The sequence below is a fragment of the Sapajus apella genome, unplaced genomic scaffold (assembly GCF_009761245.1).
Source record: "Sapajus apella isolate SASKATOON/1434 unplaced genomic scaffold, GSC_monkey_1.0 scaffold86, whole genome shotgun sequence".
Classification (NCBI taxonomy): domain Eukaryota; kingdom Metazoa; phylum Chordata; class Mammalia; order Primates; family Cebidae; genus Sapajus; species Sapajus apella.
Window position 1 is genome coordinate 6,174,748 of NW_022437026.1, and position 10,226 is coordinate 6,184,973.

Here is a 10,226-nt window from a genome sequence, read left to right on the forward strand (position 1 = left end):
ATGGTCGGAAAACCCTTGTCTAGTAGGGTTATCCCCAATAGGATTTTAACTGCAGCAGCAGCGGCAGCAACAAAACCAAGAGACTTGACAATACTTCAGCCAGGAGCTTCATATTTATATCTTTGTTTTTAGTTTTAAAAGTTTTAAAAAGATTATTTATTTGCACTAGAGCAGCAGTGCAGAAAGGTAGGGATCCCTGGAGCTATTGAGATTGAGGGATATGCGTGTGGAAGGTGGAAAAAGGGCCGAGTTTAATGTGGGAAGGAGGAGTATACGAGAAGTTATTGTTCATGAAAGAAAAGCTGGGGTATGGATCTGAAGGAGGGGAGGGAACGTATACTTTTGTTTTCCTGAAAGGAATACTGGCGTCTGAATCTGGAGGAAGGATTTAACTAGTTCCAGACAGGGACTGTTGCACTGCCCGGGCATTCCCGCAGAGGCCCCGGCTTTCCACTAGCCACAATAGAGCAGGGAGGAGGCAATCATTGGTTTTGATTAAGGAGGTGGGTGGTGTAGGCGGGAGGCAAGGCGAATCGCGGTGGTGAGAAGGGTGGTCCCAAGGCCGCGGGAGAAGCCAATCAGCCGCGACTCTGGGCTCTTGCAACCTCCTTGGAGACTCCGCAGCCCTGGAAGTACCAAGCTGCCTGCTGCCTTTTCTCGCGCTGCAGGCGCGGAAACGCAGCGCCTCTGGGGGCGCAGCTCCAGCCGCACTCACAGGGCACGGCGCACGCCCCCGGCTCTGCTGCCATGCGCCTCTGCGGGGGACCCTTTCCGAATAAATTGCAAGCTTTGGAAGTGGCCCCGTGGAGGCACTAGGCTGGGGAAAGAGGCTGCGGGAGGAGGGACATAGGGTGGGAGGTGAGTAGGCGACTTGCTTCTCAGATTATCCCCAATTAGCACCAAGTTGGCAGACAACCCCACAAACCCACGAGGCCTTTGGTCCCCCACAAGTCACATTCTCTGTATTTCAGAATAATCGGATCGTAAGAAAACTTCAAGTCCCATCGTAGGTTAAAGAGGGACAGGCTTTTAGCACCGCTGCCGCCCAGTGAAACTACATGGAACGAACCCATGGATCCTTAACTGCACAGCTCTGCCCAAAGTCTGCAGCTCTGCGAGGCCAGTCGGCGGGGGGAGGCTGGGTGGACCCCGCAGAGAGCAAGGGCCTCCTTGGGGGAAGAGCGGGATGGGGCGCAGAGCAGTGCGATCGAAGAGGGTTACTGTGGGACTGCACAAAAGCAAACCCATCGGAGGAGTTTTGCCAGAAACACCACCGCCTGCATTGCGTCGGACCTGACCATTTCCAATGTGAAATTCCCGGGGAAGGTCGCGCGCCGCTAGGGGCCGTGCGTGGGCGGGGCGGTGGGCCACAGGGGAAGTAGAGTTAGTGGTCGGCTTTTCTGGTAGGAGAGGAAAAAGCTGTGCTGGCGAGGGTGGGAACTGAATGACAACCCCGCTCTCTTGCAAACCACCCCCTCATATTTTCCATCCACCTCCTCGCTCCCGCCCTCCCCCGCCCTCCCCAACCCACGCCCGGGTGGGCCAATCGCTGCTCCGTATTCCAGGCGCTTTCTCAGGTTTCTGCTGATCTTGCAGCGCCCAGAAATGGACCGAGCGGACCCGCCGCCGCAGGCACTCTGCCTGACTCCAAGCTCCTAAGGGCTCCCGGCGCGCCGCGTAGCCTCGGCGAGGTCCGCGCAGGGGTGCAGAGAGCGAAGGGAACTGGAGAGCCATGTAGATCCAGGCTCCTGCCCGCCCGCCTCCTTCGGGATCGAATCAAGGGCTCCCATAGTGTTAGGAGGGGGCGAGAGTGCTGTTTATCGTCATTTGCCTCGGAGCTTCGGGAGAGGGTGGTATTTTGCTTTTCCGCCCCGCATCCTCCGGAACTCCCTGCACTGGAGAGAGGACGGCGTCTCCAGGTTGCTGGCAACCAGTGAGAATGGGGGTAGGAAATGAACATTTTCGCCGTTGCTGCTCCTTAACGCGATTGTCCAACTGAGAGGGGCGTCGGACGAGCGGACCAGGGCTGCTAGTTTGCCCGGCGCGTCTCGGATGCTGGCTGCGGTGGCTGCCGGGGCTCCCGCCAGGGCACTGCAAAGGCGACCTGCCGCATTCCCACGCGGGCTCTCCGCGGACTCAGCACCGCCCCTGCGCCAAGCCGGCCGGCCAGGTAGGGGGTTCCCCAGCTCCGGGCTGCAGAAGCGGGGGTTGGGGCGACGGGGCGTGGGAGGCCGGGGGTTAGGGGATGCTGCCCGGGACCCGGAGCTTCCCCCGGCGTCTCTCGGCGCTTTTCCGATCTCTAGTTTAATGAAGTTGTAAACAGATCGGCTGTTGGGCATTGGGGAAAGTGGGATGGAAGAGCCCCAAACTTGGATTTCCGGGTGTCTGCGTGTCTGTCTGTCCGTGTGTGTGATAACCCTAGCAAACGTCCAGTGCTTTCTCAAGCTAGAGGTCTGTGTTCTTCGGTGTCTGTAGGTCCGTCCCATCGGAATGCTTCTGATTTTCTACCCCCGTATCACTTTCTATTTCTCTGCAGCGTCCATCGATCGCCCTGGTGGGAGCTTAGAAGGCGGCAGGCGAAGAGGGGTAGGAGGGGGGAGAGCCGAGGAGAAGCAGAGAGGGTGGCAGGCGTGGGGATCTGCTGAGCCGGCACTGCACCGGGTCCTAGGAAGGCTCTCGGAGGGGAGGGGAGGCCAGGGCGACCCCCGAAGCGATGGCCTGGTCCGCTAGAACAGCACTGCGTTAAGTCACCTCGGATCAGTAAAAAATATCTTTAAAAAGAAAAAAAAAAAAAAAAAAAGAAAAAAGCCAACAAACCCCCAACCCAAATCCAACCCTCGGCAAAAAGCTGCACTGGCCAGCAGGCAAGGGGGATTCCAAATTGAGTCAAAAGCAGGGTGGAGGCGAAGTCGCAGATCTCCGTACCTGCTCGTTTTGAAGCCCCTCCCCCTGGGCGTGAGGGAGACGTGCACTCCGGTGGGGGGGCCGCTTGGGTCCCCCCCACCCCTGGCTCCTGGCTCTTTCCCACCCCGGGCTCTCTCCTGGCCTCCCACCCCCCGCGCCCGACTTCCACCATGACGGTGATGTCTGGGGAGAACGTGGACGAGGCTTCGGCCGCCCCGGGCCACCCGCAGGATGGCAGCTACCCCCGGCAGGCCGACCACGACGACCACGAGTGCTGCGAGCGCGTGGTTATCAACATCTCCGGGCTGCGCTTCGAGACGCAGCTCAAAACCCTGGCGCAGTTCCCCAACACGCTGCTGGGCAACCCTAAGAAACGCATGCGCTACTTCGACCCCCTGAGGAACGAGTACTTCTTCGACCGCAACCGGCCCAGCTTCGACGCCATCCTCTACTACTACCAGTCGGGGGGCCGCCTGCGGAGGCCGGTCAACGTGCCCCTGGACATGTTCTCCGAGGAGATCAAGTTTTACGAGTTGGGCGAGGAGGCCATGGAGAAGTTCCGGGAGGACGAGGGCTTCATCAAGGAGGAGGAGCGCCCTCTGCCCGAGAAGGAGTACCAGCGCCAGGTGTGGCTGCTCTTCGAGTACCCGGAGAGCTCGGGGCCCGCCAGGGTCATCGCCATCGTCTCTGTCATGGTCATCCTCATCTCCATCGTCATCTTTTGCCTGGAGACGCTCCCCGAGCTGAAGGATGACAAGGACTTCACGGGCACCGTCCACCGCATCGACAACACCACGGTCATCTACAATTCCAACATCTTCACGGACCCGTTCTTCATTGTGGAAACCTTGTGCATCATCTGGTTCTCCTTCGAGCTGGTGGTGCGCTTCTTTGCCTGCCCCAGCAAGACGGACTTCTTCAAAAACATCATGAACTTCATCGACATTGTGGCCATCATTCCTTATTTCATCACCTTAGGCACCGAGATAGCTGAGCAGGAAGGAAACCAGAAGGGCGAGCAGGCCACGTCGCTGGCCATCCTCAGGGTCATCCGCTTGGTAAGGGTTTTTAGAATCTTCAAGCTCTCCCGCCACTCTAAGGGCCTCCAGATCCTGGGCCAGACCCTCAAAGCTAGTATGAGAGAGCTAGGGCTGCTCATCTTTTTCCTCTTCATCGGGGTCATCCTGTTTTCTAGTGCAGTGTACTTTGCCGAGGCGGAAGAAGCTGAGTCGCACTTCTCCAGTATCCCCGATGCTTTCTGGTGGGCGGTGGTGTCCATGACCACTGTAGGATACGGTGACATGTACCCTGTGACAATTGGAGGCAAGATCGTGGGCTCCTTGTGTGCCATCGCTGGTGTGCTGACAATTGCCCTGCCCGTACCTGTCATTGTGTCCAATTTCAACTATTTCTACCACCGAGAAACTGAGGGGGAAGAGCAGGCTCAGTTGCTCCACGTCAGTTCCCCTAACTTAGCCTCTGACAGTGACCTCAGTCGCCGCAGTTCCTCTACTATGAGCAAGTCTGAGTACATGGAGATCGAAGAGGATATGAATAATAGCATAGCCCATTATAGACAGGTCAATATCAGAACTGGCAATTGCACCACAGCTAACCAAAACTGCGTTAATAAGAGCAAGTTACTGACCGATGTTTAAAAAACAAAAGCAAGCAAACAAGCCCACTTAGCAGCTCAAAAGACTTAAAAAAACAAAACAGAAAACCTAGTGACTCATGTTACACTTTGTAGATACTTTACTAAGTAGACTTCTAATGCTCTATCTAACTGTCAATGCATTGTGGCATTGAGGATTTTGGGGGTGGTGAACCAGAAGCTTTCAAGATCCTTGACAAAATAAACTATTTTCCTGTTATTAAAAAAATGGGAAAAGAGAGAGTATTTTCTAAAACTGGCTTAAAAAGATTCAGTCCATGAACTAGTCTAGGTGAAATAAGAATCACATGCTTCCCCAAACTGAAACATTTTTAATCCTTTGACTTCTGTAACTTTTTTAAAAACTCAAAACCAGATGATCACTTAGAAATATAAAATTAAAATTTGCATGGGACTCCAGTAAAAGAAAAATCTTTGCAAACTGCGTAGCACACTGAAGACAGTGCATCAGATGTATTATATGTAAGATGATAGACCCGCCAAAATGGGCAATGAACAGATATTTTTATTTTGATCAACTGAACTCCATATTACAAGGTGAAAAAAGAAAACTCCTTAAGACTGAAAAGAAAATTACTTAAGACTGGTTCACAAAGCACCTTATAAATCTGATACTGGTCCTGCTCTGTAGGGATTTCCCCCTGGGCTCATTCTCTTTCTAATTTAGATTATTCTCTAATAAAAAGATAACTGAATTAACTTAATTGATTCATCTGCGGTGCTGCTAAATTTTCTCAACTGCAGATGAGCCAAATACAGGTCTTTTCTCACCAGACCTGCACTCTGATCCCTGGCTTTCAGAACTGGATGTAAAACCTTAGTTTCCTTATTGCAAGAGAGCACAAATGAAGTTAAATGTAAGCATGTTTGAATCTGATACAATTTATTTTACAATCGCATGCTGAGAAGTTAACCCAGACAATAGGGCATAAGCTTAAGTTGAAATTGATTCTTCTGAAAATAGATCCTTTTTCATTTGCATTCACCAAAAGTGCACTCCTCCATTTATTAACTATTTTATTAGTAAATAAAGTACTGTATTTAAGTGCATATGTTAGTCAGATGGGAACAATAACTTTTTGGAGCTCAAAGCATGTTCTCTTATTCAGCATTATGGCCTATTTGACTAAGATGTACCTTGAATTAATTAATGCATGATTTCAGTAATAAAAATTTAAAAAGTAATAAAAATTACAAGTCTGTGGGATGAAAGGCCCAATAGAAATTATGGGGGTGGGGGTGGGGACACTCAGTCAATTTTCCTGCCTTTGCTCAGGGAAATACCAGGTTTTTGTGCAGGTGTAGGCGGAGAGAGGACCAATATGCCCATCCCTTAAAGGGAAGTTACGTGAAAAATTAAATAAGTCATCAAGGTATATATAGCAACACCTAAGAACAAGTTTTCTTTCTAGCAGAAGACAAACACAAGCAAAACAAACAGACAAAAAAAGGTGCAATCCTGCATGTTTTTTGGTGCATTCTTAGGATATAAATGAAAATGTTTCTCTATTGTGTGCATCCAAAGCAGAGCTGAATTTTTTTTCTTTGCAGTCATGATTTGAAGTCTGTAGAGACTTCAGCCCTCCCCTTGAGGCTCCCTGAAGAAACTAAACCAATTGATTTAATAGTTGCTTAGTGCCTTTATCCTGTACCCACAGTGAACTGCAGAAAGTGCCTCCTTAACACAGCTGAGAAGTTAGGTAACAAAAGTGGGGAAGGGTTGGGGCACAGATCTTTTGCTTTTTCTTTTTCCATTCTCACGCTCTCATTTCACCACTGTGAGAAGACCACACCACCCTAAACCCTGGAGAGGAGAGACCCACAAGGGTGCTGCCTCTCTGGCCACCTACTGGCGTTGGTCCCTTTGACAGCCTGACACTGGATGTGAACTGAGACCCATCTTTGAACTGGTCACGAACTGTGAACTTGTTTTTTCCTCTTCTCTACCAGAAGCCAAGATAAACTCTTTGGGAATGTGTTTCCTATCGAGGGCCACTTTGGACACACAAGACTTCCTCACGTCCAGTGTAGTGTTCCTGGCACCTTTCCTTATTCTTTCTCTGTTAGCACAGCACTTTGCAAATCTCGCTGATGGTCCGATTTTTCAGGCATCATTGTGGATATGGGAACACTCAGTTCGTAATAACCTTTCCTAGGTTGTCCCTCCTGGTCTACCCCTTCAGATATGTCCTATGATGCTCCTATGATCTTCCCACCTGGTAGTCACTTCACAGACTGAGCATCTAGCTTCCGCTGCCCCAGTCACCCAGCCCAGAGAATGGTGGGGACCCCGTTCCCGGCTGAAAGAGAGCCACGGAACACAAGCGTCTGGAGCTCGGCAGCTGTCCACCCGTGGAGAAGCACTCACAGCCTTTTTAAGGACTCTGAGGTGGGGAATCTTCATTCTGCACTTAGCATGTGGCTGCCTGTTACCTGACATTCTGGCCCAGCTTCTTCTGAAACTCTGTCCTGTTTCTCCCACCCCTTTCCCCTATCCTGTCCTAGAAATAGCAGTGAGGCACTCACCCTAGAAACTCGAGTTACACCATTCTGGCTAACTCAATTGAAAGAAAGAACATGGACATCTTATTTTCCTATGCGACTTCTGTGAATCTGTAACACGAACACAACACACATTGTGGAAGATGAGGGGCCAAGAACTGCACAGCACCCGACTACAGGGCATTAAACCCTCCCATGTGGTGTCTCCCTTCTCGTCTGAACCTTAACTCATTCTGGTGATTCCTTTCCTACTTGCTTAAAAATCCCCAATTAGGAAAAAAATGCCAACCTCCCCCCGCTCCCGGGGATGTCTTGATCTTTCGTTTTGACTTTGAGGCCTAGTGCACACAGAACGTGAAACACCGCACTCTGTCAACAGCAATAATCCACTCAGTACTGTGGGATGGTTGGGTTAACGGATGAGAAAATGGGACCAAGACTGACTTTGGCTACGTGGTATGCTTACCGTGGTTACACCCTGGACTGGTTGATTCTTCTGCATGTCATATGGAAAAAAGTGCTGCATGCGGTGAACCTGTCAGCCTGGGACTGGGGATGAGTTGTTGTTATGAGTTTGGGATGGTGTGAGGAAAATGAATGCTGCTTAGCTCATCTGTAGCTCATTGCAATGAATTCATTAAGAATGGAGTACAGGAAGTATCTGTGTAGCATAGGCATGCGATGTTTGACCAAGCTCTTACCCCTCGCACTGTAACGTGTTGAAATGTCTTTGTAGACCTGAAGGTGCACTTAACGAAACTGCCTATTAAGGGATGACTGTTTTTTGGTTTACTTTTTCATATTTATTTTAGCAGCCTTTTTACCTTTTCTTCTCCTTCCTAGGCACTGAGCTCTAACAGCTCATGTCCCGACTATGTGTTTTCTCCAGAAGGAGAAGACTTCTGATGTGCTGATAGCCATAACTCTGCTCTTCCAGCCTTCTGGGGCCCTAGTTCAATAGGGTGGAAATGGAAGGGTTGGTCACCCCAGGGCTGTTAGCCATCCCAGAATCTCTGAAGTGGTTAACTCACCTGAAGTGACCTGAATCAGAGAGACCAAAGACATTAATTTCCTCTGTCCTCAGATTTCTAGAAGACAAATTCTCTCCAGGAAAACTTTATGCTTTTGCATCTCCCTTTGCCCATTCGTGCACAACTCCCCTTGCATCCCCTGGAGACTTGAGTTCTGATTTTCAGTTATATGAATTCATTGGGAGTGTGTTCGTGGGTTAGCAAAATCAGATAAACCAATAGCAAGTTCTTCTCCAGGATTCTGGCCAGTGAGCAGCCATGTCCCTGAAATGGAACTGTAGGGCAGGATTAAATTCAACTATGGTGGACCTAAAGCACAGATGGTATCACAATCCTCACTCACTTGAGAATTAAAAAAAAAATACATGTAAGTGGTAAATGAGGAGTACATTTTTTAAGTAGATATTTGGTTTTAGTCTATAAAGGGCCTTCTTCATGTTGTGTATAGTGACACATTTTTCAAATTAGTTACCATCTAAAAGTGAATAAAAATAGTTTCCTAGCCCTCCCATTTAATATAGGAGACCTCAAAACACATGCTTTTAAACAATTTTCCATTTTAATTCTTAGTTTGGTAGATTGGATTGAATAGAAAGGAGAAAGAACATTAGCAGAAGGCACTTTCCCATTTTCTTCCAGGAATGACTTATTCCTGGGGTGGTGAGAATTGGTGGGTGGTAACCATCCATAGTATAAAATTGTTAGAAAGAATATAAACTGCCAAACAAGCATGTTATCTTCAGGCTTCTCCAAGCAAGAATGAAGTCTTTTGATGTTTATGTTCATTTTAAGAAGACAAACAAACTAATATTTTAAGACCAGACACAGCCCAAGTTGAACTGTGATCTCAGGAGGTGATCTCTCATCCACCACGTGGCACATTATTACTTGTATTTATATCATGGAACTTCAGGGTATATGTGAACATGTCTAGCATGACTCAGGTAAACCTTAAAAGAATGTATGTTACTTACCATTTTTGTAAAGAACAAAACAGGAGCTAAATTGCTAACCAAAACTGTTCCATTACCTTGGGTCACTGTGAAAACTAATTCAGGGTATAGATGTAAAGTTTAGAAGCCTTGGGATTAAATGCCAGCCTCTTTGCTCAGGCAAAATGACCTTGGGCTTTCTTGGGAAGTCTAGCATGTATGTGAGGGGTGAGGCCCTGCTGACCTCAGGGCTATTAGCTTTAAGGAGATGAACCCTAGTCACAGTGATTTTCATTTAGGAGCTAGCTAGGAGTTTACTTTTTATGACATGAAACTTCAAAGAATATAGAAAACTTTTGTACCACAATCAGAAAAGAAGAAGAAATGGTGTATGGAAAGAAAAGAAAAGAAAACAAGAGATCTCTTGTAAAATATTCCAGGTCAAAGTTGTCTCCTCTCCAAACCTTGCAGAAGCACCTTTCTTCTCTTCAGTGCACTGTTTTGGGACTGCTTATGCAGCAGCCGTAAGTAGACCACATGGACTCCATGTGACACGCCTCTAATAGTAAAGATAAAGCATTACTGAGGTTAAAAATAAAAATTGAGTAGTATTAATTTAAAGTGCACCCTCAGGACAACAAACCATTTAAGCTGAAAAAGCGCTGTTTTATTTCTTGAGTTTGCCAGTTGCTTCCACCTTGAGTTAAGGACATGTCTCATCTTCACCTACTGTGCATTTTCCCTTCTCTAACTGTGTAATATGTCAGGTCAAGGACATTGAATGTTATGAATTGAGAACCTAATTGATGCGCATAGTTTTCATCTATGCAATTTTACTTGCTTCTGTCACTTTATGATCTGTTCATATTTGGCATCAATTAAAGATAATTTTTAAGGATCTTATCAAGGAATATCTTGGCTGGTTATTTGTGTCTTGTTTAACTGGTCTTTTGGGGGCCCTTTTCTTCCACCTTCTTCTGTGGGGCCTCTTTGAATAGTGTGATGAATCCAAGATCATGAAACAGCCTTGTTTCCTTTGGCCCACATGGTCTGTTTCTGCTTTCCAAGGACATATCCTAGGTTTACATTTTGGGGATAAATTCAGTTTGGCCTCAGGTAAGATCCCAAGTGAAGGCCTTTGGAATTTGGCCTGTGGAAGTTAGGATGGAAGGAGGATCAAGC

General features: G+C 48.2%; 1 protein-coding gene across 1 annotated transcript; it reads left to right on the forward strand.

Moving 5' to 3' along the window:
* The first annotated feature begins 1,601 nt into the window (after positions 1 to 1,601).
* Positions 1,602 to 9,955, forward strand: KCNA1 (potassium voltage-gated channel subfamily A member 1). The gene is made up of 2 exons (XM_032254527.1): positions 1,602 to 2,170; positions 2,537 to 9,955. The coding sequence occupies exon 2, from the start codon at positions 3,075 to 3,077 to the stop codon at positions 4,560 to 4,562; it is 1,488 nt and encodes a 495-aa protein (XP_032110418.1). The 5' UTR covers positions 1,602 to 2,170; positions 2,537 to 3,074; the 3' UTR covers positions 4,563 to 9,955.
* Positions 9,956 to 10,226: the final 271 nt, after the last annotated feature.

Excerpts from the sequence above, each read along its gene's own strand:
- KCNA1 (XM_032254527.1), top strand. The coding sequence starts at position 3,075 with ATGACGGTGATGTCTGGGGAGAACGTGGACGAGGCTTCGGCCGCCCCG.